Raw genomic sequence first — 27,862 nt, 5'->3', positions numbered from 1 at the left:
GATGGTTGCAGACGCTCTTAGCTTCCATATCACAAATAAATGGGTATACTGTAACTATAAAAAAAAATGCCAGCAAGAGACGGTTGTTCCTCAAGCTCAGTGATTCATTATTACTTCATTGATCAAAAAAGCGTTTAGAAATTATAATACAATGTTACATTCAAGCATGATTCAGTAGATCCCAAAAAAAGTGACATGTACTTCAAGTCAGGTTGTTAAAAATGCACTGTACAAGATATGTTCTAATTTTATCAATGAGGTATGTAGTATGATTTTGTAATTACAACATTATTAGACATGTTAAAAAAGCTCTTCTTTTAGAGTGGCTATGCAAAGGGCTATGCAAAGGCAACAACAAAGTGCTGCTCGTCAAAAACCCAAAATTATTTTTTATCTTCGTTCCATGTAGCTGTGGATGGACTTGTTAAAAACTGCCAGGAAGAAATCAGCATCTTCCATTGTGATGCACATGGGGGGTTTAATACGGAAGGTCTGGAGTGGTGAGAAAAGCAGAAAACAAGAGGGGATATTATGGTGTGGCATAGATACTGATAACCAGAAGGATGTGTTACCAGGTCAAGTGCCTCATTCTGTCACAGAGTGATGTACTTGCATGTACTTCAGTCCGGGACATGTGATACACAGCAGAAACAGATAAAGGTTCAAGTGATTCATTCCTGTGCTGTGTCTCAAATCGCACACTTCTCTTAGTGCACTGCTTTACAGTACACTGTAAAGCATTTCGACAGGTTAGTACCGTCTCAAATCAAACACTGCTGCTGCGCACTTACCGGAAATGACTCGACAGCTGCTTCTTCTATTTTTTAAATTCTGATTGCAACCATAGCAACCGGCCGTTGGAGCCCTATTGCCGACACTTGACAGCGCTTTTTGCCGATCAAAACGAGCTATTAAGTTGTGTTTTATTGTGTTAGTGTTGTTGTTGTGCTGTTATTAGTGTTTTTTAAAGACATTTACGCCGGTGTCAGCTCCGTCGCTGCTCAAAGCAACCGCTGCCGTTTGAAAAGTAGTGACGTGCTTCCACTACGTCATCAAGATGGCGGCCGTTAAGTGTGGAAAGTGTCCATCGATCCACACTCAATTTTCTGGCCGTTTGAGTGCGCCAATTGAGTGCGCATAGCGCACTACATTTTCGCGCACTGCTCAGTGTGAACGCACTTATGCACTCAAAATATTAAGTGTAAGTGCACAAGTGCGCGATTTGGGACACACCACTGGATTCAGAGTAGTTGCTGGTTTGTCATAACTTACTCTGGAGACTTTTGTGTGAAAGTTAGGGCTCATGTAAGGTCTGTAAACTACGCTCAATTCCACATACTGAGATTTAGAAGAAGAAAAAAAAGTGTAGCTATAAATAGCATGACAACCTAGGTTGTAATTGAAACTGGAATTACAGAGGATGATGCTCTCAGGGTAAGACTGAGGTAATAGCAAAACAAGCAGCTTTCTGGTGTAGGTGTGTGTTACCACATGCTGACAGAGGAGAGAAGGTGAGTGCTATTACCTGTCCATATAATCCTCCTTTCCCTATCAGGACTCCCATGTCCTTTATGTCCTCAAAGATCTCATTCATTGCCTCAGGAGGCAGCGGGTCTCTGCTGGCCTGGGGATGATGGAGAAAAGGTTAAATGGTAAATGCGGCAGGATGTGTTAGTTATCACAGTGGTTTCAGTAATTAGGTACAATAATAAGATGCTCCTAGAAACTGCCCTGTGGCTGCATAGTGGCTGTCATCATACATGACAAGACTTTTGTGTGACAGCTCATGCTCATGTAATAGTCTACTTGCCAGCCCATAGGGCCCCATTGTGAACCCGGAAATATTGAGTACCCCAAAGTTTTGTGTTAGAAATATATAGTATGGGTCCCCAGTATTCAGAAACTGCCGGATGCTAACTTATATATATTGGGCAATTAGCATAACAGACATAATTAGCATAATTGCCTATATGGGCAATATTTCAACAAAATTGACTTGGCTGATCTGGGCAATATTGGAGTGGTTTTAGGGGTTATTGATGATGCTGAATCCATTTCTGACATTTTCAAAATTCAAAATGGCTGTCAAAACCAGAAGTGACCAGATTTTGATGGATTTCAAACCGGTCACTTCCGGTTTAGACAGCCATTTTGAATTTTGAAAATGTCAGAAATGGATTCAGCATCATCAATGACCCCTAAAACCACACTAATATTGCCCAGATCAGCCAAGTCAATTTTGTTGAAATATTGCCCATATAGGCAATTATGCTAATTTATGCTAATTATTGTCTGTTATGCTAATTGCCCAATATATATAAGTTAGCATCCGGCAGTTTCTGAATACTGGGGACCCATACTATATATTTCTAACATAAAACTTTGGGGTACTCAACATTTCCGGGTACTCATTGTTGGCAAGTAGACTATAAGGTCTTCTGCTTGCTACATTATCTGGTGTTGACAGTTGACAGACACTGAAAAATCAGGCAATGTAGCAACGTTTCCCTCACAAACCATGTGACATCTGACAACCCAGGGAAAACTGGATTAGCAAAGAGGAACAATGGTCAAAATAAGGACCTCAACAACGCTGATACAGCAAACTGTTTAGAAACTACTAGGGTTCAGAAGTTTCTGTAATTCCTCTTCTCTTAACTGACTCTTTTCAAGCACAAGTTCTGCCAGCATAACACAATAAAAAAGAAGCATCATAACTTCAGACAGTAGCACATGCAGTGCAGCTGAGATTGTCCTGTTCACAATTAGAGATGGTCACTGCTGCTCTGACTAATGGTTAACTGGGGCGCTGCTGAACCATGCCCCTTGGGAGGCACAGCACAGACACACGTTGTATAAGCATGTGAGGAAAGATGAGTGTCACTGCTGTTACAAACTCAACAAAATACAATACCTTGTCTTTTACCATCTCCACGCCGATCTGCAGGCCTTTGCCACGGACATCACCGATTATCTCATACTTGTCTCTGAGTTTGGCCAGCTCAGTCATCAGATGGGTTCCCACGTTAAGACTGATCTGCTGCGCGCCGTCCTCTTTGATAGCCTGTCAAGTAAAAGAGTTTGTTGCATTTTAGTTATCAATTATAGAGATGTGGTTGACTAAAATAATAATAGACTGATCTAGAGAGGAAATGAATTCTTACATCGAGCACTGATGAAGCAACTGTGCAAGCCACAGGATTTCCACCAAAGGTGTTGAAGTGAACCCCCTTCGCAAATGAGGCGGCAATTTCTGGAAAACACATGGACAAACAAGCTCACACCACAACGCCCTGCTGCTTCTAATTATAACCTCCTCCAAAACCATATTTCCTATGGCTACATGCTGTGCAAATGATTACTGAAATATGTTTCATTATTGTTTCTGTGCCTGAATACAAGAGTAGACTTTTAAAATGAGATGAAAAAGAAAAGTATGAAAGATAGAAGAATACATCAACAAATCGCACTGGGAACATCTATCCACCAGAAGTAGATATATTTCAGGACACAAGTCATGAGGTTAATGAACAGTTAAGGTCGGCTCTGACATGTGGAAAAGAAGCTAGAGAGCCATTGCAGTGAGCAATAGAGATGAGGGTCAAGATAGTGCAGAATATCAGCACTGTGCTATTAAATATTTTAAACACACACAAATATGTATAAATTGTTAAAAGTATAATTCTTGAAAATCCCCATTGCTGCTACATTAAAAGAATTAGCACTTTGTAATCTCTATAACCTGAGGTGGGTGGTGGGTCACATACAGAACATAGACTGAAGCTCTATAATTTGGTTCGCCCACATCTGTTATTATGTGATAAACCACATAGCTACAAGTACCTACAACTGAAAGTGTAGCTATCAAATTTGATTACATCTTTAAAATGCAACATAATTGTTGGTCTGTCTAACACTGTGAATGGCTTTAAATAGTCCAAATATAGTGTGCTTTTATTCACAATAAGAGGCAGCTACAAGTTAATCATTCTTCATGATTCATAAATCCACCAAGCTCCATATCAATCATTGTCACTTTCAGCCTGTTTAGTGTTGTGGGCTCCAGCTCTCAACTCGCACAGTAAAAGCTGAATGATTCATTACTACATGGGAAACCAAACAGAGGCTGTCTCCTGCATCTAGTCAGTTTACAACACTAACAGCCAACTACACACACTCCATAACTGTATTTAATCTTTTACGAAGATACAAGCAGATTTTCTAAACAAGGCTTTGATGCCTCACAGCAGTATCCCACCTGGTGTTGTAACAACAGCTCCCATTGGGAATCCATTTCCAATGCCTTTTGCCATTGTAACCATATCAGGAATGACATCATGCCCCTGGAAACCCCAGAAGTGATCTCCTGTTCGCCCAAATCCAGTCTGCACCTGCACCAAAATAGATGATGAGTTTTAGGTACATTTTATACAGAAGTACTTAAGAGATGGAAACATAACGAAAGACAACTCTACAGTAATTTTAGTCACTTATGGTGTGTGCTTCATATGCCTTCTTGCTTGCCATAATTAAGCAACTTTGTCATGAAACGGTGAGCTCAAATGTGTAGAAATATTTATCTTTAAGAGATAAGCCATCTTATTAAATCACTGGCTTGTTTTCCCACAAGTTGTTTTTGTTTTTTTACACCAAACTAACAATTTAAATTACCAGTGCTTCATATTAATTATACAAAAGTTAACTTCCGACTAGCTACTTCAAGAAATAACACAAGGCCCAACCTGTGATCACACATCCACAAGAAGGTGTAATAGTTTCAAATCATGAGGATGGTGACATAAAGGATATACAGTAGCTCCAACATATAAAAAAGACAGCAACAAGCTACAGCAACAAGTACTAGAGGTGAAGGTCAAGTACTGACTGTCAGCACTGTGGTATTTCTTTTATCATTTATCCATGTGCACAGGTCACCGGTCTTGCCGTATTGATGGGATAAATGCCAGAAGATGCTACAACACCTTCTTGTCATCAGGTACTCGTGAATTCAACTGAGAAGATTTCATTTGTTCATACAAATGGAGACTCCAATCATTGTGAAACACTGAATTTGTTTATCCACTAAGATTGTATACAACATTATTGCCATAGAGTTTAGGTTGCAAACAGAAAATCATGTATCTAACCTCATCAGCAATACAGACGCCTCCTCTCTCTCTCACAAGTTTGTAAGCCTCCTTGAGGTAGTTCTTAGGGTACTGCACAGCTCCTCCGACTCCCTGTATAAAACAAACACATTCACAGTCCATAGTCCATCTGAATCAACACAGGCACTTGGACATAACAACATGGATGGCATGATTGTGGAGGACTCTATTCTGTCATTAATCAATGTAGGCTGAAGTGAATATATTCAGTAACTGTTATTGTGTATTTACTTGTCAATATTAACTAGAGTATCTACGACAGAATAAATAATTAATATGTTAAATGTAGCATCAGTTCAGCAAGATGTGGTATAGAGCAAGATTTATATTTCTAAGCCAATATTTCTTAGTCTCCACAACAAAAATGTCATACTTGAATGGGTTCGCCAAAGAAAGCAGCAATTCGACTTGGGACACTAGTTGCAAACGTCTCTTTGAGCTGTCCAATGTATTGTTCATTTGCCATGCAGTGACCTGTGGGATGAAAAAAAGACAAGCCTTTTATGTCAAACCACTACATTAGCATGGGTATACGATTGGGAAATTCAAAAATCAATGGTTATCCTTATATAAAAGCTTTTATGCATGAATATAAGCAGTCATGGCTTTTTTTTTTGTATTTTCCTGACCTATGAGCTGTCCTCAATTTACTTTCTGCTGACCAATAGATTTCATAAATCTCATTAACATTGTTATTGTTTAACCATTAAAAGATTCTGTTAGTCGACCTCTTATTAACCTTTTTTTTTATATATATAACCTTTGGAGCAGTAGTATTTATTGTATCATTGAAATTTTGAATCATGTAATTTAAAAAAAACTTTATGAGGTCTCAATTCAGGCCTGATCTATTATATCTAGTGATACCAAGTGCAATCAGCTCTGAGAGTTCTTTAACAAATAGTGATATAATGTTGAATATCTTGGTGACTGACACAGTGTAATGATGAGCTCTGACAAATCTGTATTGAGGTCAAGAGCAAGATATTGCAAACAAACTGTGCAGAGAAAAAATGCAATCCCTCTTCCTGCTTTATTTTGTCTGAATGACTGATAAAATTATTGGGTTGGAGGACAAGCTGTGTTGTTACACCACATCTTCCCAATTATCAGATCATTAACCAAAAGGGATTTGTTAGCCAATGATCTGACACTAAAAAAGAGCAAAGTTCAGCTGTTTGGGAGAGTGGTTGTAACTGACCGCTTACCAATTTCAGATTACAGAAACAGGTACCAGATGGTCTGGGATTACAAATAATGTGTTTGACCATGCCACTGGCTGTTTCAGTGTACAAGTTCAACAATCTGACTGACCTCCAGCATGGGAAGCTTTAACTAACTTCTTGACTTCTTGAGGAAGGTGAAATTACAGAGAGATACAAACTATCTTCCTGTGTGCTGTCCTTCATCCTTATCCACACATTGTTTATCTGGGCATGCATAGCATCCCAAGAGCATAACACTGGATGGCACCAAGTAGTCTGGATGTAGTGATGTTTGGACAAACACCTTCAGATTTAAGCAGCTGCCAAGAACGAGTTGTTGTGTGTTACATTATACTGCATGAGACACAGCAGTTGTGTTGTTACTGACTAATATTGATATTGCAGCTTTTTTTGTGTGTGTAAATGGTCACCTACATATGCTAACATACAGCCCATTTCAAGGAAAACTCTCTAGCTGGTGGCCACATCATATAGCTAAAATTCCTGAAAATGGTAAAAGGTTAAAGGTAAAAGAGGTAAAAGAGGTAAATCATCAACAGTAGGAGACTTTGAGCTTAGGGTTAGACTGACCTGTATTACCCTCACAACTTGTAGGCATATTTCAACCCTAAGCACCCCTTTAAGCAGTTGTGAAGGTCCAAAATATAAACACTTAACACAAAAGTGATTGTAATGCTTACTCTCTCTGACAACTGTGGTATTTTCTCCTACTAATGGGTTTGGAGCAGCATGAGTGTGCTGAGCCATATGTGCATGTGTTTGTGTACCTTGGGCACAGCTACACTCTCTGATGGTCTGAACAGGAGAGTCCCTGCAGTGGCTTCCTCCCCACAGACCTCTGAACACATCAGGACACATGGTCTGTTTATTGGGCAGAGACAGAATTAGCAGGGTCAGTCTGACAGCAACAGTCACCCATAACTAACACAGCACAAAATAATGATCATGAAGTGTATTCACCTGTAAATTTCATATTAATCTAAACAACCAATATTTACCCACATCAAAAATTAAATTACAAGTTATTCTGATAATATAGTTACAATATATTAGAGTATACATACAGTTGTGCAGCCAAAACCATTGGCAATGGGATATTTATATGCTGCATTGGATGTGAGACCCATGGTCTGTGGGCTGCCACCATGGTACGACCCCCTGGAAGGAAAGAAGCAAATAAAAACATTTTATAAACAGGTATTCACAAAGAATATATTTTGGAGCTGAAATCATCAACATTGAACCTGATGTTCACTCATACTTTAGGCTTCTCCTGCCTGTGCCTCATAAAATGGTCTATTTTGGTCCTAAACCAGATCTTGAATTGATGGGGCAAAAGGACAAACTGCAACAAAACCCATGTAATAACACTGCTTGTGGATTCTAATTTTTCATTCATGCGTTACGTATCTTTGTCTTTATTTTTTACACAATTAGGAGGTACATACAATAAGGGTGTCTCTCTATATAGATAATAAAAAGACTTGTACCTGAAAGTGATGATATCAAAGTTGCCTGTGTGGAGTCGAGCCATCAACATAGCCAGGTCATTGGCCTCTGAACCGCTGTTGGTCAGATATACCACCTGAACAGGGAAACAGATAGGAGTAAATATTTCAATTGTATCCTGCACACTGATTCAGGCTCTAGCCTTCAGGTGATTAAAATAAAAACCCAGCACAATACCTTGAGAGGATCTGGGAGGTAGGAAGCAAGTTTCTCACTGTACTCATGGATAGTAGGATACACGTAGATGTTGGTGGTATGCCACAGTCTCTTCAACTGTTGCTCAGCAGCTGCTGTTACTTTCCTGTGAACACAGATGTAACACATCAGATGCAAATAACACCAGATATAATATTTAGAGCAAATACACTATCAATGTGTGACACAGCAAAGAGAAAAAGACCTTACGGGTGGCAATGGCCGACACTGACAGTAGCTACACCGGCAAACAGATCCAGGTACCGCCTCCCATCCACATCCCACAGCCACTGCATGTGTCCCTGGTGGATGAACACTGGTTTCTTATAGTACGTAACCTTCATGGTCATGGGGTTGCAGTTCAGTTTGCGAATCTCCATCATCCGTTCTTTGGACATACCCTGAGCAGCAACACATACACATAATAACACTTATAGTATGAAATGCCTATTATTAAAGAAAACTCAGCCTGGAGAATGCTGCTTTTACCGTGTATTTCTCTGGTTGGAAATTGCAGGGGGGCATCTCTGGGATGTCTGCAGGGGGGAATTTGATAGCTGATTTCTGACATAATGCACCTGTGAAACAATCGCCACTGAAGATCAGATAGTGAAGTAAAAGACAGTTATTCTCTGAGGGATGATGGGACTGTGGCTTTAGGCTGATCAGTGCTTTGTCATGACATTTCTGTGGCATTTGGGAAACATTTGTGAAGCCACCGAAGTGACATTTTACCCAAAAGGTCTTACAACCTTCACACTTCTCTCTATTGTATCTACACAATTTGTATGTACAAAATGTACTTACTTTTAGAATTTATGCTAGCAGATAAATAGATTGAAAGCTGGTTGACATACCACTCCATAGAAACAAACTTCACCTTAGACCTCACATTGTGCAACACAGGATAAAATCCTGCATATTGCTCTTGGCTATAAAATGGTGAATGGACTCTGGTCTGACCTCCAGATATTCAATTCATATTATATAGGCCTACTTTACTGGACGCAAAAAAACTTGTGTTTTCAACAAAGTTTCATATGAATTTAAACTTTGTATGGCAACCACTCTCCTTTTACCCAGGCTTTTTTTTCTTTACCTCACCACCTAGCTGAATTATGTTTTACATGGATAGTGAATAGTGCTCTGCACAGATTTCTCCTGGTTATGCTCAGTTTATCCATTTATTAGGTATCCCCAACTAAATCAAATGCAGTCTACTACAATGGCACTGCAGTAAATCCTAACTAAGTGTTGATTTAACTAATAAGAAGTTTGTGTTGCTGTTAGACCTACAGGTGTTTCTGTCATTAAGCCTACAATCATTGGTATAAAAGGAGTGTGCAAAGTTGTGAGAGATTCATCAGCACCACAAACAGACATTTGTATGAATGAGTGTAGGCTGCAAACTGTGTCACGTTATGTTTAGCTCGGATCGAAGATTTGTGTCAAATTGGACCACATGTTATGTTACATTTAGCAGCATTTGAAACCAATTAAATGTGATAAACAACTCTGCCCTGTTTACATTTCCAAACAAACCTAAAAACACATATATGTCCAATATACGTTGTGTACTAGCATGTATCATTAACCAAACAAACAAGCTAGCTCTTATTCGGCTCGTCTCCATGGTAACTCACCACTTGCCCAGTGGAACTTGGCCAAACTGGAGCGACAGGGCTTCGCTGTTAAAACGGCACAACGGCCACTTTTTAGGCAGGAGGACACAACTTTATACATGTTGTGCTGGTTTAGGGGGGACACTCGGCTGTCCTACTTCCTCCACTCTCAGTCTCGCCGCAGCAGCAGCAGCAGAACTTGAGGCTTTTTGGTCTCTGTGGAAAAAGTTTGTAGGCTGGGCGGTCAGCGACCAGCCAATGACCCCCCGTGCAACGTCACTGGGTGCGCGCGCACGCACACAAGTATAAACAAATCTGAAGTAAACAACACGTGTGGAAGCAACAATATGCACTCCCTGTTCACCCATAATCTCCAACTTTACCGACATTACATGACAAATTCAGCATTTCCTTCACTGAACCAGAGACTAGCGTGTATTTGTATTTGTCCCTCTGCATTTGTGCATGGATGCATGAACCTTGTGTAGGACCCAAGGGCAAAAAGGTTTGGGTGTCTCCCAGTGCACTCTGCAATGCTCTGAATCTGGAATCATCTGATTAATTTGTGATTATTTGAGCAAAAAGTGTTGAAGTCACAGAATGTTAATATATTAACTTGGACTCAGGACATTTTCTGACATTTTAGTCCCCAGATTATTATTATTATTATTATTATTTTGCCTCATTATAACAATACACTACTTGGAATTGTGTAGGCTAGTAACAAAATAAAAATCAACATCACATTTCTGTATACTGTAAATTTATTACAAGCATGATTTTTATGGCAAATCTGTCCAAAATTTATTTTAGTGTTGTTTAAAATGCATTTTGTGTGTGGGTAGTCGTTAACAAAACTCTACATAGATACATGTACACAGCAATTTATCACTGTTAAACAACAGAGATGGAGTCACTTAAGGTTAAAGCTGTACACTATTTTCCCATTTTCCCCAACCCAAAAAAACAAAACAAAAAAACAAACGTCTTTGTAGAAACAACTTCAAATTTACCACTTAACCAATCAAAGCAGTAATAAATATAATATATATACACAAAATAGTCTCTGAATTAAAAATGGAGCAATACATTCCTGCCTTTTTTGGATGTCTTGTGTGTGTGTTTGTACAGCTTTAAGACGCAGTGTCCTAGGGAGAAGAGAGAAATAATAAAAACATCTGATATTTTCTTCCTGCAATTTTGATTTTACATAAATAATTTCAACAGACATTACACCAATATACATCAGTAAAGCTCATAAAATATATATATATATTTTAAATCAATGACATATGCCTGTGTAAAAGATTTATGATGGACATATAATTACTCATAATGACAGTATGTAGTACCACGTAACTCATACAATCAATCATATACTTTATGAAGTTGAATAATTATTATTATGTTATTGTCCCTTACATGGGATGAGAAATAAATAACATTAATTCTGTGACAGTATAGGCTAATATTGTCTTTGCAGCCATTTGGTCATCCAGTGTTAATGTCTTTGTTTTTGGTCTCAGTCCCGGCTTTAAAACAGGCCTTGCAATGTCCCAGGCCTGCCAGCTGGGCTTATGGAGCACCTAGTGAGTGGGCAGTGTGAAGACGGTGGCAGTGTCAACATAACCACTGGCTGCCAGGGCCGCTTCATCCTGCACTGGCGTGGCAGTGTGAATGAGGGCTGTAGGTATTTTGGTACTGACGAAAGATGTGTAGCAGCTCTCCATCCCTTCATTAGTCCCCTGGTTTTCACAAGGGCACCTGCCTACATCCTCTCTCTGGAGCAGCAGCATGTTGTTCCTGTCCACCCCCTTCACCCTGCTGTAGTCCTCCTGCGGGAGCATCCGGAGGCAGCCTTCGCCACAGCCACGGTCCGACACAACGGGCTGGAGAAGCACCATGTCCTCCTCGTTGACCCTCTGGACTTCAACGTAGTCAGTGGGCCGGAGAGCAGGCGATCGCAGACCAGCGTGCGCTTGTTTGCGGCCGATGCTGGAGATGTTGACATCGCTGTTGGCCTGTAGTTGCCTGCAGGGTTGCGTCTGGGGAGGAGGGAGGGAATGAGTTTGCTTGTTGCTCAAGCCGGACTCCCAACAGCTTGGTCCAAGACTCTCGCTGGCGCTGTGGCTGGGCTGGGTGAGGTAGGAGGAGGTGGAGGGGAACAGGCTGTCGGAGTGGCAGTGCTGTCTGGCCGTCTCGAGTGAGCTCGTTTGGTCTGGAAGGCTCGAGCTGTACTGAGGCAGCGGAGAAAACACGGACGGCCATGTCTTCACCCTCCCACTGAACTTGTCGGGGCTGATCATGGCTTCGTCAGCGTACGTCAACGCCTCTTCATCCCAGTCTTTCTGGCGTCTTTGTGGCTGCGTTTCTGTCAGACTGTCTTCCTGATCCGTCTGCCTCTCTTCTTCTTTTGAGTCGCCACACTTATCCATCAGCAGAGTGTGGCTGTCACAGCTGACCCGGCCGGAGTCGTTGTCGGACGTGGAGCCCTCAGATTTGAGACAAGAATCGAGGAGGTCCTTGCTTTCCTCCAGCATCATCTCCTGCTCCTGAGGGACATACACCTCCAAGTACTCCACCAGCAAGTCCTCATAATTGGATGATGTGGTCGGGGGGAAGTCAGACACCACCAGAGCACTGAAGATCTCCTCGGACTTGCCACTCTACAAACAGAGAGGAGAATCGTTCATTTACAGAAAAAGTAAAGTTAATTGGCTTTTCTCATTTAAATATAATTATTTGATTGATCTCATGATTGTATGCATCAAAACATTGTTCAATATGTTGCTGCTTTACCTTGAGAAGCTGCTTATCAAACCCTTTGATTTTAGGGCCAGGGACCGGTGGAAGAATACAGTGCTTCAGACTATTAACATGAAAATAAAAAAAGGGTTCAAAGTCAGGGCTTTTGAGCAGCAAATGGAAATTAGTATACATGAAAATGAAATAATAATTAAAACCAATGCTTCACTTGTTGGCAGTAGTTACATAAGCCCTTTCATTTTATTATAAACTAATTAAAATTCATGAAAGTGAATGAGGTCTTCCTGTGCTGATCACAACAAAGAAATGAGAAGAAATGTTCTGGGCCTCTGTGGCACACACTCTGTATATGTGTATTAATATGAATGACAGTATACTACATTTGACCAAACAGATCGCATAAGGAATTCATGATCTCTTTATTACCTGTGGCTGTTCATGTGTAACAACCATGTGAGGATGAGAAAGATGAAGGCAGAAAAGACGGCAATGAGGATCCACAAGGACTTCTCTCTGTGGAAATCTGTAAGACAATATACACATGCACAAGTTTAGTCATGTAATCATGCTGCTTTTCTAACACTGTACTGTTATAGAATAGAAATATGTTGGGTAGGAAGTCTGACATCTGTCTCTTTAGCATGGGACTAGAATTAGGTTACAGTTAGAGACTAGAAACACTGGGGCACAGGAAGCCTGGCTAAGGTAAATAAACACACCAGCCAGCACATCTCATGATTACTTATTAACATCTCATGTTTTGTTTGTTCATCCAGAATCGGCCATGCCACCTCCACCTCCATCTAAATGATGGATTAATTATCAAACTGGGGCTGCACAACAGTCTGGTGTCATCTGTCCTGCGGTGCCCTGCAGACACCCAAAAATGTGGATAGACGCCTTGTCTGTGAAGGACAGAAGACCTGAGGTGGCACTTTGTCCAACATGTGACTCCTGCAGCTCACTGCACAGGACACCACTTTCAGCAATCGCCATGCTGTTTTAACCACATAACCAGCATCCTTTTCAGCAGGATTTGGACACAGCATATTTCCCAAAATGTTAAAAGACTCCCTAGATAGTTGAACATTATATGAAACATAAGTTAAAGTGTAAGTGTGTAGTGCAGATAGTTATTCTTACAGTCAGGAACTTTGATGTCGGAGGTGGAACTCCATTCGCTCCAAAAGCCATGGTCGGGTTTACAGCGCACCTGGACGTGGTACATACCACCTGATCGCAGACTGAAAACATTAAACATCTTCTGTTGGCCTGCAAGGTGCGTCTGGAAATACAACACAAACACACAGTAGACACAGTCCAGTTAGACCTTCAAGCTGTCAATATGTATATTGGATGGCAAATGCTATGTGGTCTGATATGCAAAATTTGATTTAACACTGCAATTAATCAGAAACATCCCCGAGGCAAAAGTCATCATGCATCCTGTCAATATCCTGGTCAGAGGTCAGCTATTGCAGCAGAGCTATTTTTAACAGCAGTAAAGCAGCCCAGGGGATTATTCAGCTTCCTGAACACTTGACCAACGTGTGGCTTGATCTCAGGTTTCACATTTGATAAACTTTTTTGGTAACACTTTACTTGAATAGGTATTCATAAGATTGACATAAAACTGTCATAACCATGACATAACAGCTGTCATAAACATCAATGAATACTTATGACAGCTGTCGTTAAGTGTCATTCGGTAAGTTACGTCACTTTTGATGCAAAATTGACATTATTTGAGATGTCCTTGTTATGAGAACAAAAACATCTCAAACAATGTCAACTTTGCATTAAAAGTGACATAACTTACCGAATGACACTTAACGACAGCTGTCATAAGTATTCATTGATGTTTATGACAGCTGTTATGTCATGGTTATGACAGTGTTATGTCAATCTTATGAATACCCATTCAAGTAAAGTGTGTGTGTAAAGTGTTTTTTTTTTAACAATTCATTTAATGACATTTTTCATATACACTTTACAGCAACATAACTTCAAATTCAAAAGATAAACATTTAAAAGACTGGTAAGGAGCTGCGTACCTCCCACTCATCCTCTTCCTCCAACTTGACACGGAGCTCGTAGATGAGAGTGATCCAACCGGAGCGGGTGTCAGCCTTATGTGGCGGTTCCCATGAAACCCGGAGGAAGGGCCATTCCTTGTCCTCCATCACAGAGACCATCACCTTCTCTGGGGGATTGGGCTTGACTGGGGAGAGAGAGAGAGAGAGAGAGAGAGAGAGAGAGAGAGAGAGAGAGAGAGAGAGAGAGAGAGAGAGAGAGAGAGAGAGGGGAGAATGTGAATAAGAGAAGATGTGTTGGTGTGTTGCATGACTGAGAGGGAGGAGGAGAAAGACTTTGAGATCATTTTAGAATAATGTTTAACACAGAAACACAACAGATGCCAGGGTAGGTAAAGCTGCCATGTCTCTTCCTCTGTGTAATTGTAAACCAATGCACACCTCCAGCGACTGAACGCTGTCACTGCAGGAGCAGCTTTCCAAATATTTGTCGACACACGTGACGACATGGTTGAGATAAATGTTAACGTCTGGGCTCTAAGTTATCTTCTTGGAGACACAAAGTTAACAATAGTGAGGACAAGGAAACAGATTAGGCTCAGGACTGATAAACAAATCAAGTCAGTGCAAATATGGGGGAAAGGAGAAGGAGGAGAGCAGGGGCAGCTTCAAGGGCAAAGTGGACAATTTAAGACTTTTAGTAAAATGACTTTACATTCCTTTTTGGATATTTCATGAACCAAACAACATGATTTTGTATTTAGCAGCACGGCAGCATAGGACTAATTCCACACTGCATACAATATTTATATATTGATAAATAATATAAAACCCAGTATTTATATTTAATTAGAAGTCTTTATTCGATGAATAGAAGGAAACTGGAATTCTTCTACATTTCTCTGAGAAGACCAAAAAAAGCAATTTCAATTCACTGCATCTGTGGCTCAAATCCCCAAGTACTATTTGAAAACAGGCCACGAAGACGATGTTTTAAAAAAGAAAGGCTTAGTAATTTTCAAAAACAGCTGGGCACTGTAGTTTTCCTGAAAACGTTACACAAAGAGGAGAAAATAACACAGTTGGGACTATTTTCAGCAGTGGATTAATACGTATTTGGCGCTCTAGCTTTAGAGGGTATTTTTGGAAGCAGGATAGTTGAGTAAGTGGGTTTGACACAGAATAAACTTCAGTGTCTGTATTTATTGTAATAAGGGGCATGTCATGTTACTAGTTTCTGGACAATAGTTAAGGTCTATAGCACAGAGGAATTAGCTGTATAGAGGACGGGTTAGTACACTCTGAACGCATTAGCTGCAGTGTAACACAGTCAGTGAGTAGCTATGTGGATGTGTGTTTTCTTTAAATCTCATGGGGAAAAAACTGTGTCTCAAACATCACGCAAAAAAGTAGCACACATTCCCTCACCGATGTAGACAACGTCTATATCCACAGGGTCGGAGAAGTTGCTTCCCAGGGCATTGGTGGCCACTACGGTGATGTTGTAGTTCACCCAGATGGATGTATCGTTCTTGTTGAAGAAGCAGGAGTTCGCCCCGGCTGTGTGGTAGTCGGGACATTCGTACACTGTCTCTGAGCTGCAAGACAATCAGGGGAGAGGAATGTTTAGCTGGATGTTTGTTCTTTTGAAGTGCAACAACACATTATGGTACAGGGTGTATTCTTCATGCTACAGCTCCTGGAACTTTGTGTACTCCTATTCGAGTGTGTATGTGTGAGTCTCGGACAAGGTAAGAGAGATTGTGATGAATGGCCATGTTTTTTCTTAATTGCAGACTAGAATGGAAGGGAAAGTTGAGACAGATTGACAAGAACAACTTGAGTGGGTAAATGGTCATTTCTTTCTTGCTTGTTCAATCTCAACTTTGTCCTTGTACGTCTGCATCCTGTAAACAATTTTTATCTTCTTTTTCAGGTCAAAGCCAGAAACTCCTACACAACCGTCTCTCCCACTGTCTCTTGGATGCTTTGCTTTTGAGAAGACATTGAAAATAACTCTGATAATAGACTCTTGGGTTCAAATCCCAGAAGACCTGGGTGATTTTGTAAACACTACTGGGAGTGTTGATGTGTAGAAAGCAGGGGGACATATTTTTGCTGTAGCATGGTCAGAGGACTCGTTGAACAGGGGGTACTGTAGATCTCAGAAAGATAATGTAAGCTTCTGCACGCAGCATGCTAACATGATGGTTAAGCTACTTGCTATAGGGTAAAGGAACCAGCTGGTGACCACTCTTGTATTGGAAATGGAGGACGATCTAGAGCAACACAAGGTTGACGGCGGGGGGTAGGTGATTACTATATGTCAGACCAGCTCCAAGGCACACTGCTGCTCAAACAGCACTTTGCCCACAGTGAATCTCTTGTTTGGCTGCACATGGTTATGTTCTTCTGATGGGAATGTAAAAGTACAATTAAACTGAGTGCAGAATGAAAAGCGGGAAAACAGCAGGTGTACAAGGACGACTGGGACTACTGTATGGATGTGTCACTGTATGTAGAAAAGAGATCCAAGAGCATGACTTAGGAGGCAGATGTAAAAATAAACCATCTTTAAAGCAGGAAAAAAGCAGGCAAAAAAAAAAGCAAACATGCAAGCTGAGGATATGAAACAATGAACGCATGTACCACACAGACAACAAATGCAAATGGACTGGTATCCAGTGTACATGCTGAGAGGTTAATAATGGATTTGGAAACAGATTGAGAGGGGATGAGTGGCAAGGAGCAGCAGGTCAATCAGGTGATTTCATCGGAGGGAAAGACAGGCAGGAGAGAGCGGTGGCCAGAACACGTCTACATGAACAAACAACTGAATGGATGAGCAACTCAAGAAACTCAAGGCACATTGTCTGTAGAATTATAGAAGAGTACTGGGAAGAAACAGAGTACATGTATTTGTTAAATAAAAGATGATGTTGGTCAAAGCAGCAGATCTTCTGTGTGGGCTGTTATGAAGTCTTATGGAGCACGAGAGGATCGTGCCTGTGGACATGTGCCAGGGAAGTGCTGATTTAGAAAAATAAAGTAATCTCTTCGGATTAAATTTAGGATTTCTGAAATTCATGAATACCTAAAAGAGCATCAAAACAAACCGTGCAGAAAAAACAAACAAAAGGGAAATACAATAATAAACTCAATCAACATTTTTTCAGAAATCTTTGATTAAAGGTCTGAAGTTTCTTGCGGGTGCTGTATGTGCTGGTAGTTGTCGTTGTTTCTGCAACAATACACTGCTTTCAGAAGAGTTTATTTGATCTTTAACATTTTTTTCCTGTACTTGATTTTTCAGGGCGATCAGAAATAAAAACTTGTTTTTCAAGCAGTCGACTCTGCTCTTGTCTCCATAAACCATGATTCTGGAGGAAGACAGACATCTCTTACAAAAATGTAATATAAATCCAGTCTTCTAAATAACCTCTCAATTGTGATTTATAAACCTCTAACCATTTGCTACAGATGTTGGATATTAAGAGCTAAAGATTTACCCACATTGACATCTACACAAAACTTTAGATCTTCCTGGTTTGGTCTGAGCAGTAATTGAATATTGATCACACTGGAAACTAACTACACCACTGTCAACTGCAGAGCCACAAGGTATAAGCTGTTTTGTTAATCTTTGCTGCTGGTTTCATTTTGTCATCTTTGTTTGCATCTTTCTGTCAGCTCCTGGCTGCAGCTTCAGAAACAGACATGAGGGAAGCTTCTCATCTACCACTTGGAGAGACAGTCAGTGTGAAGTGTCGCCATCTGCTCTCCGTGATGTTGAACATACTGTTTCCCTTAATAATACAAATCTGGATAATATAAGATGAAGTGAATGTTTTTCTGCAAGAAAGTGGAAGCAACTCACTTTTCCTTGCGATAATACAGGGCATAGGTGGTGGGCAGTCCTCCGTCAGAGCCTGGCTTCCACCAGCAGGTGAAGGTCTCTTTTTCAGGAGAACGACATCTGGTCAGCTCAGGTTTCCCTGGTGGACTGTAGCCTACAGACAAAAGAGGATATAAAAGCAAATACTGGATTACACTCCAAACAGGGTGTATTATGTAACAACAAAGATTCAAAAAGGAGATAAATAATACTGTAACTTATCATGTATTAATTGAACAACCAACAATCACTTTTCTCAGATGTCGTATGCCAGTGGCAGAAACTTAAGAAGGCACTGAGGCCGTGTTTTAGCATCCAAACACTTACGGATTCCTTGTGCACGTGGTGTGAAGAACAGCAGCAACAACAGGAGAGCTTCCATGACTGTCTTCATCATGGCACCACAAAGTCTTTGCTGTTGGATAAATGATAAAACAAACAAAGAAAGGTGAAGATGATGGGAGAACCGCCCGATCTGTGCTCTTGACATATCACACAGGCTGTAGCCTTTGATGCTGCCCATCACAACAGCAGAGCCGCGTGCCATGTATTGACTGAAAACATGTTGGTCTGTTGCTGCAGCTGAGACACTGACATGAAATGAAATCCCATGACATCATTAGGAAGAGAGCGTACAAAAGGATTAACAGGTGAACAGTGTCAATGTGAAGACAACCAATTACCACAGTGCAGTTTTTGCAGCAGTAAATGCAGTCACCTCAGTTACAGCAGTGAATAATGGCTGGAAATTAAACACTGTATTATGATATCTGACCTTTGATCTTATGCACATAAAAAGTCATCACTTCATTTGATCCTATTGTGTTGAATTGTGTATGATTGAATGTGTGTATGATTCATTGTATGTTTTGAGGTCACACAGACCTTTGACATTTGACCACATGCATAAAATGTCATCACGTTGTCATTTTATCCTAATTGTGTCATAATTACTCTGTGATTTCTTGTGTGTTTTGACACACTGACATTTGACCAAGGAAGTTATTATTCTTGCCCAACTGAATGTTATGCAAAATCTGAAGAAACTCACAAAAACCATAACTTTTGAGGTCACAGTGACATTGACTTTTGAACTTCAACCACAAAAAAACAAAACAAATCTAACCCGCTTATCCTTCTGTCAAAAATGTGTACATTATTTATTTGAGGAAATTCCCCCTAGCTGTTACTGGGATTAAAAAGATGCAAACATAAAGAGAAATTTATGCTGATATACTGAGAAAACACTGATACAGAGTCAGTCTGAGGGCATTACTGAACGACCCCTGTCAACTCACACAACACCCACATCCTTAACAGACATGATGCATATTAAAATGTCTGACTCATAGCGTAAATGTGATGAGCTGAAAGGAAAACAATCTTCCACAGAGAATGTATGCTGTTTCACTAAGGATTAAAAAAAAAAACCTCTCCGTTTCTGACTACCTCAACCAGCTGGCACATGCAGCATAACCGATTGCATAATCTGAGTTGGGGCTTTTGCCTCAACAACAGAGACAAACAGCAGGAAGCTGGTTTGCTGCCGGCCCGCCAGGCTCCTGTTCGCATGACTTGGAAATCTGCTTTTCCATAGCCATGTGCAGATGTTTGAGTTATTACCCCACATGACGCTTCATCTCTAGACCTGGTGGGAGGGGGCATCCTGGGACAGAGAATATAGGAGGAGGGGGAGTTGATATAGAGGATAAATAAAAGCTTAATAAAAAGGGGAGAGCCGACGTTGTGTCAGTGCAAACTGAGAGCTAAAAGAGTGACCTCTTGACCTGCTCCAGGGAAGGTCAGGAAACAGATGAAGGCTATATTTGCTCTCTCCAGATTTTCAAGAATGCTTTTGAAATACATCTGAATGTAAACACAACAACACAAACAGCCCACAAATATATATATATATAAAAATCATTATACCTGAAACACAAAGAAATCGGAACAAAATCGGGCAAAAGGCTGCTTGTGTGTGTGCGTGTGTGTGTGTGCGTGTGTCTCTTTGTGTGTGTGGTCATATCAGCTGCTAAGCTAACTTAAAACAAATCTGTTATACTTCTTTAATATCATACATATTTTAAACAAGTGACTGTAATCACCTCTTCATTGTGGTGCCTTAATTTCAATAACGTCACCATGATCTGATAATTGGCATTAAGGTCAAGGCAGTGGATTAGCCTCCTGCTGCATATAGCCGTCTTACGTAACCAGTAGCCCAAACTGAATAAGCTGCTAAGCTGGGGAAGTGCTGGCCAATAGTGCAAAACTCTTCCCTCAAAGATAATAATCGTCTAAATGTTTAATTTAAACAATGTTGTATGGATTGTATGGAAACAAAGGCCTTCTCAGTTTTACCTCTGGAGCATTGATGTCATTTGTTCTTATATCTCCCTGCACTTTTGTGTACATCATAAGAATCAAAAATACTAATATACATATCAAATGTTAAAGGCAATTATATAAAAGTTAATATGTCTCGAAATAAATAAATAAAAGCTCTACAGCAGCTGAATAATGCCAAAAGGTCTACCTGGTTGATCCATAGATAAATGTACTTAATTTCATACTTATAAAAAGTACTCACTCTTTAAATAAGAGTGAGTACAGAATATTAATTGTGTCATTATTTTTTATATTAAGAGCAATGTACGGAGCGTGATGTATGAAAAAGAAACAGATCTGAAATGAGTCCATTGAGAGGTTAAGACCTAATGGATATGAATAATTTATGATTTGTGTTCGTCAATGGCCTCTCTCAATTTCAAGAGGTGCGGAGAGAACGTGTCAAATGTTTAAGTAAAATGTGCGCGGTGAGGCAGGATGATCCCCTCGGGCACGATTGTCCAACAGCTCACATCTGCAAAGGTTATTAATACAGTTTCTTTCTCATTCAGCATCACGGCTTTCTCAAGAGCATCAACTGACAGAGCTGGGCGGAGCCACAGCAGACCTCTTTTCTAAGAACTGGCCTCTCTCCTCTCGAGGGTTAAAGGGAACAGGCGCACACTATAAACAATGCATCCTCAATGATTTACCACACTGTTGTGAATTTAGGTTTTTATTAACTTAGGCTACTCTTTACGTGCAGCACAAGTCACATTGAGTTAATGGGACTGTTTATATACTTATTTTAAGGGCTTAACCACTCGTCTGTAGCCACCCATATTTCAAACAGGGTTGTCATAGTGTGACAGAAATGTGGTTCATTGCTCAAACTGTTTTTTTTAAAGTAACATTTACAAATCTGTCCTACATGGATACTGTATATCACATGTTGTAAACTTGACTATGAGATGTTGTACAGTTTGGGTGAAGACTATGTCCAACAAATACCAGGAATCACTGAACCTCTGCAATTCCTGGTATCTGTACTGTATCTTTCATATGAAAACCTTCACCTGTGCCCTGACTCTGGCTGGAACGGACTAAACACTTTCCAAAAATGTGAAAAAACCGGTTTGATCGCCACCACCATTGTATTTCTAGGAACTTTTTCTTCTTGGAGGTACAGTAGACAAGGTTACAGAGACAGAAAACAAGCTCCACATAATGAAGTTAATGAGTAAATTCAATGGCAATGAAACTGCTCCAAAGGTAAATTAATTTTAATGATCGCACTGTTCTCCGGACAAACATTTTGTTGCACTTCTACTTTATATTTGTATCTATTGTAAGAGATTTTTAAAACACACCACAACTAAACAATTTATCAATGTAATACAAATCCTGCACGTGTCCTGAGAGTACATGTTGCCATTTGCACGTGACCGCACACGTGAATAAGTAGTGAGATTCAAATTAAAGGCTTCATTTATGATGAGAATTAGGTCGTCATTACACCTTTCCCATGACAGCATCAAACAGTGATGATTATACTGTAAACTATAAAACGTCTTCAAGTCCAAACTGTACATTTCCTGTTTCAGCATTGTTCTATTGCCCATGAAACTGTACTTCCTCTATTTTGTTGGTCAAACTATATCCTGTGTGCTTCTGTTTGTTTTTGACACATTTGTACAGTATAGTAGAGGGGGGAAAAGGTGTCAAGGACAGAGGAGAACACACCCATCATTCACTACTTGCAGCAATAAGAAGCCCCTTGATCTTCAGCTGTATTGAAGTCAAGAAGTGGTAAGTTAGATAAGGGATACAGCTTGGATTTATCGTTAACCACTGCTGTGTGATTTTGGAAGAAGCTTTCTGTACCTGAAGAGCAATATTTTTTTTTTTTACAGGTGTATTGACACAGCTTGATATGGGGGCTAGATTCATGCAGGTGGCTCTTCCAGGAATTAGCTGCCACTACAGGAACGCATGCTTCTCTTATGGTGGCCGTAATGACATCAACTCACCGACACCTGCTCTGTCCTCATTAAACAGAAAGATAGAGATACAGCTGATCCATGCATGTGCGATACAATTAATAAATTAAGCTGCTTTACAGAACAGCAGTGGCCACCAGGGCATCAAAAAAAGACTAAATTATTACGAGTCACCTCTTATTTTGATGCCAGATACCTCTCTGTGTGCTCACAACGACAGTTGCCACCAGAGCACCAATCACAGTGACATAAATATTAGCTTTCAGGTTAAATCCCAGCCATATACTATGTCATAGGATATGGGGGTAAAGCTGTACAGGGGATACTCATATTGCAGTACACCTGCTCTATCATATCACATGAACCTTTGCTGTTTGTGTTTTCAACAACAAAAGTACACAACCAACTCCCCCTAATTATTGTCCACAAACGAGTATTTAAAAGGACCCACTAGATAGTATGTTATGCTTGGATAAGGCTTACAACCTGATAATTGCACCTGTAAGTCATGTGCACCGCCCAGCTCTGACTTGCCTATAAAAAGCCCTGGTGCTGGACAACGAGAGTCAGGAAGCTGCAGGCACCTAACAAATTAATCCAGTATTGAGTTGATCAGCTTGGTGCTATAATGGAAAGTGGCCCCTTTCACCTCTTCCTCTTGCCAGACTAAAGGCAATAAGCAGGCAGGGGAGGAGCAGATCACCACTGAGAAAATCCCATTAAAGCGCTGACACCCCAGCATCATCATCATCCTCCTAGGCCGAAGGAAATAACCTGCCAATTAGTCAGTGGTCAACAATGGAATAAGTTATGTGTTCATTCCAGAGGAAAAGAAAGAGAAGGTAGGCTATGTGAAATTGTGGGAGTCATTAAATCACCACATACTCTTGGATAAGTGTAAACACAATTGTAGTAGGCTAAGCTGTCACCAGTCATCACAATTCATTTCATGTGTTGACAGTCAGACAAACAACTATTTGGTCTCTACGTAAAAGTTTGATATAGGCTGCCTATATTTAATATGATTCTGGGAAAAGCACTCTCATGTCTTAACAACCTCTCATTCAAAAAACCCTTGGCACTTTATGAAGTTACTAATTAACATTATTGAATGCACCTGCCAAAACCTTTGACTACCATCAACAAGCATCAAGTGAGTGTTTTGATCTCCCGCATTTTTCTTTTTGTATGTTTTGTTGACTAGCAGGCTATGTTCATTCAGACAGACAGACAGACAGGTGACTTACCGGCAGCTGACCGGAGTTTTTATCCTCTCCTTCCGCGCCTCGGCCGTGGTGACTCCGCTGCCGGATCCCAGAAGAGCAGACTTAACGACTTGTGTAACTGGTTTACCGGGATGATGACAGGACACGGGGGTAGATGCATCACAGAGCGACCCAGTCGGCTCGGCTTGGTCGTCCCGTCAGTGAAGAAGTCGCATCATGCACTCACCGAGCGTCTATGAACCACAGAGGGGCGGGGCACAAGAGCTCAGCCTCCGAGTTAAGCCCCGCCCACCGCGGTGGTTTCGAGGAGAGACGGAGATGCTGCAGGAGGTTAACAACATTCAAATGTGATTCCTCAAAAGCGTAACAAGTGAAAACAAACTGGGAGTTTAAAGGTTGATTAACTTCAATTTACTTTAAATTGGTTAATTATCGACTAACTATCGACTATTCAATTATCCTCATTGTGTAGCCTATGTGTTTAGGTAGGTTATGCTGTGCATGTGAGAGAGAGAGTAGGCCTAAATAAAAAATCAATAAAAATGTGTCTATATAGGCCTAAATTATTTCCCATGTAGAAATGCACACACATAAGCTACTCACACACAAACACACACACACACACACACACACACACACACACACACACACACACACACACACACACACACACACTCACCTAAGTCTATAGAGCCTACTGTAAAAGTCACTTTCCGGCCTTAGTGCTTGATTGCTGTGTATCTAAGTGACTTGTCCTCACTCTGTCTATGAAACACAAACTGTATGGTATGAACAAACATTGTGAAACAGGCTGTGGCAATCAGGGCATGATACCCTGCTGAAGTAGTGTTTATCTTGCACTGGTTCCTCTTACTGGGAGTTGTAAACATGGTCAGGTCTCCCAGGATTTGACATTATCCCCTCTCTCCATCCCCTCTCTCCTCTGTCTGCTCTTGTAGCCTATTCACTCTTATGCATAACTTGTGAGTTTATCTCTACTTTAACCGTTTATATGAATCTGTAAGTTGTTATTGAAAACATTATCACATGGAAGTCTGAATATGATGTCTGAGCTGCTTGTATCACTCTGTCTAAGAGGTAAAAAAAAAAAAAAAAAAGAGAAAGAGAAAAAGAAAAGAAAAACACTTGGAAACAGTCTGCCCTGAACCAATAAGAGAGTGTTTTTTGTTAGACCAACTGTAGGTCTGTGAAAACACATGTTCTCAGTCTGCAGATACAATGTGGTGGCTGCTTCTCCTGCAAATGTATTGAAAATACAAAAATGTGGATAAATGTCAAGGCAAATATGGTGGAGGAAACAGAAACAGATTTAGGGATCATTTGGGATCCGTCTCTGTATCCGATCATTGTAAACTTTAAACTGAACTTCCTGTTTGCTCATTGTGTTCACTTTCTATGATGCCAAACCTCCTAAGACCTTTCAGTGATGGACATAAAAACACTTGTGCATTCATGTGAAGAATTAGGCCCAAGAGCCTGGAAGTTCCTTGATAGTGGAAATGATATATTTTTAGGATTCAATTATACATACTGTATTTTCATAATAAACCTGTTTTCTGTGTAGGTATCATACAGTGTTATTAGTCAAAGTCATGATAGAACCATGAAACATACAAGCTATAATGTCTGTGGTGGGTGAATTCAAATATATTTCATATTTGATTTTACATTGTATAAGCTTTGATACATATAATCATCAATAATACCTGCAGATTTGTGGGGAAGCATAGAAACACTAAAACAAGCTTTGGGGCTGAGCGAATGATGGCCTGGTATCAAGGGTGGCTTGGGAAATCTCTGGCCCTCCCCCTTTTCAGCTCTACTTAGAAGCAATAATGTTATATAATATGACCATCTGCTCTTCGCATTGATTTAAAAGTCCCATTATGCGACATGGCCATGATGAATGCCAGTGAACATTTGATCAAGGACATGCAAGACGGGTGCCCTCAGTAATTATGCTTGATAGATGTGGTGTCAATGAAAAGAGAAATTATTTTCCGTGTGCAACAGTGGTGGACGGGACAGGTTTGTTACTTTTGGTATGTGTGCGTGCATGCCTGTGCCTGCTCGGTGATTCTGGCGATGTTGCGTAAGTGCGTGGGGCACGACCCGCAGAGTCAGAGGTGATGTAGCCTTCTGAGGTTCACCTCCTCCTCCTCCTCCTCCTCCTCCTCCTCCTCCTCGTCAACAAAATATTTTACAGCGGACAACTTAGGCTTGTGTCCGTGTAACATCTGCTCTCTCTCCCTCCCGCTCTCTCTTTCTAATCACTGCACATGTGGGATGAACCGTGCAGCGACAAACCAGGACAAACGATGAGGAGTTAATGAAATGAAATGTGCAAGTTGCGACATCTAGCGGCCAATTTGGGAAGTGGTCCACCCAGCATGCCCAAAGCTGAAGAGACACACAACTCATCCTTCACCCCAAAGAAAAGCTTACCAGCAGAGAGAGAGAGAGAGAGAGAGAGAGAGAGAGAGAGAGAGAGAGAGAGAGAGAGAGAGAGAGAGAGAGATCAAATGTTGTATTTACATGTCCCTGAGTGGAGAGACGGAACACAGGGCCACAACAACAACACCAACAACAAAAACAACCAGGGCAATAGAAGATGCTAATATTCTCAGTGACACAGGTGGCTCTACATATTTAGGTGGATTGAACCCTACAATTTACAGCTGAGTAGTTTGCTGACAGCATTTAAGACTATTTTTGAAGGAGTTTTCCTACAGAAAAAGTAAATATGAATGTGATAGGCTATCATGTGAGACTAATTCTAATACATATTTGATGTCGTAAATTTCACCCTAGCCCTGAACACACCATACATGTTTGAGCAGAGAGGCTGCAGGACATCTGGACCCAAAAAAAAACCTTCATAAAAGTGACTACTGACATTCATAACCACTTTTTATACATTTCAGAGCCCATTATTCATTAATATTTGAGGGATTGACCAGAATTTGCTAATGGATCACTAATGGGTCATTAAACAATTTAGATTTTTTTTAAAACAACATTGTTAATGCATTTGTTATGTTATTCGAACTAAAAATGTCAAATCTCTTACCATCATTTTCTCTATATTTTTTGCTATTTTTTACTTTTGTGTGTGATTCAAGAGCTATATGATTTATTCAACTGCAGTCAATCTGCAGTGGTAAATGTTAATAAGCAGTCCATAAATGTTTTTTTATCCACATGTCATTCAGCCCTATTCTCAAAGACCAGTGGTCCCTGGAAGGGTCTCTCTGATGAGTTAAAGAGATAACTTGAAAGACAAATGTGTCATGCTGCAGAATATTCCACAACCTCGTAAATCCAAGGCTTTTCTTATTTATATCTTATAAATGATCTATACAGCACTAGTAAATGATTTATTACACACTAGTAAAGCCATTCATTTATTAATAATTGTAAATGGTGCCCCATAAATCCATCACAATCAACAACAACAATACACATGTCACATATGAATTACTCAAGTGTATTTTACATCACCTATTGTTATCATTAGCATTTTAACCATCCTCTGCCTATGTACATTTTTGCATAGCTATAACCTCACACAATTTAGGCCTATTCTAGTCCATTGTGGCTGTATTTGTACAATTGTTTTCTCGGGCATTTTATTGTTGTCATATTGTGGCATGAGCAGTGAATGCAATGTTAAAGAAAGCCGGAGTTAATTCAATTTCCCTCGGTTACTTCAACTTTTGCCGCTGCATCGACCTAAATTCGTGATGCGGATCAGTAGTTTGATGTTATCTGTCTGTGTAGCCTTCGATTGGCTGGCTGTCACAAGCCCCGCCCCCTTGCATGAACTGTCTGAATGGAAATGAGCAGAGCCATAAACCACCTTAGTTTGCTGGG

The 27,862-nt window shown here is 40.4% G+C and overlaps 2 protein-coding genes across 2 annotated transcripts; both read right to left on the bottom strand.

Annotated features, from left to right (window-relative positions):
* Window positions 1-82: 82 nt before the first annotated feature.
* Window positions 83-10,019, bottom strand: LOC146977206 (alanine--glyoxylate aminotransferase 2, mitochondrial-like). The gene is made up of 14 exons (XM_085793242.1): window positions 9,742-10,019; window positions 8,588-8,676; window positions 8,309-8,499; window positions 8,081-8,204; window positions 7,885-7,979; window positions 7,459-7,552; window positions 7,162-7,255; window positions 5,542-5,642; window positions 5,148-5,240; window positions 4,259-4,391; window positions 3,165-3,253; window positions 2,915-3,064; window positions 1,526-1,624; window positions 83-492 (listed from the first exon to the last, which is right to left on the bottom strand). The coding sequence occupies exons 1-14, from the start codon at window positions 9,839-9,841 to the stop codon at window positions 391-393; spliced, it is 1,554 nt and encodes a 517-aa protein (XP_085649368.1). The 5' UTR covers window positions 9,842-10,019; the 3' UTR covers window positions 83-390.
* Window positions 10,020-11,229: 1,210 nt separating this feature from the next.
* Window positions 11,230-24,181, bottom strand: prlra (prolactin receptor a). Its single transcript, XM_085793234.1, has 9 exons — window positions 23,990-24,181; window positions 18,742-18,829; window positions 18,397-18,529; window positions 15,948-16,117; window positions 14,541-14,707; window positions 13,630-13,771; window positions 12,913-13,009; window positions 12,520-12,589; window positions 11,230-12,386 (listed from the first exon to the last, which is right to left on the bottom strand). The coding sequence occupies exons 2-9, from the start codon at window positions 18,809-18,811 to the stop codon at window positions 11,307-11,309; spliced, it is 1,929 nt and encodes a 642-aa protein (XP_085649360.1). The 5' UTR covers window positions 18,812-18,829; window positions 23,990-24,181; the 3' UTR covers window positions 11,230-11,306.
* Between the last annotated feature and the right edge of the window lie 3,681 nt (window positions 24,182-27,862).

The sequence above is a fragment of the Trachurus japonicus genome, chromosome 12 (assembly GCF_045865225.1).
Source record: "Trachurus japonicus isolate A0001 chromosome 12, Traja_1.0".
Classification (NCBI taxonomy): Eukaryota; Metazoa; Chordata; class Actinopteri; order Carangiformes; family Carangidae; genus Trachurus; species Trachurus japonicus.
Note: the sequence above shows the minus strand (reverse complement) of the source record. Positions and strands in the feature narration are given on the sequence as shown.

What these genes read in the sequence shown, in the direction of transcription:
- prlra (XM_085793234.1), bottom strand. Translation starts at nt 18,811, where the DNA reads ATGATGAAGACAGTCATGGAAGCTCTCCTGTTGTTGCTGCTGTTCTTC. An exon ending in AGGAAGAGGATGAGTGGGAG is followed by an intron (nt 13,772 to 14,540) that starts GTACGCAGCTCC and finishes TTGTATTTCCAG; the next exon opens with ACGCACCTTGCAGGCCAACA. An exon ending in TTGATAAGCAGCTTCTCAAG is followed by an intron (nt 12,387 to 12,519) that starts GTAAAGCAGCAA and finishes CTCTGTTTGTAG; the next exon opens with AGTGGCAAGTCCGAGGAGAT.
- LOC146977206 (XM_085793242.1), bottom strand. Translation starts at nt 9,841, where the DNA reads ATGTATAAAGTTGTGTCCTCCTGCCTAAAAAGTGGCCGTTGTGCCGTT. An exon ending in TCTTTGGCGAACCCATTCAA is followed by an intron (nt 5,241 to 5,541) that starts GTATGACATTTT and finishes TGTTTTATACAG; the next exon opens with GGAGTCGGAGGAGCTGTGCA. An exon ending in GCGTCTGTATTGCTGATGAG is followed by an intron (nt 4,392 to 5,147) that starts GTTAGATACATG and finishes ATTTTGGTGCAG; the next exon opens with GTGCAGACTGGATTTGGGCG.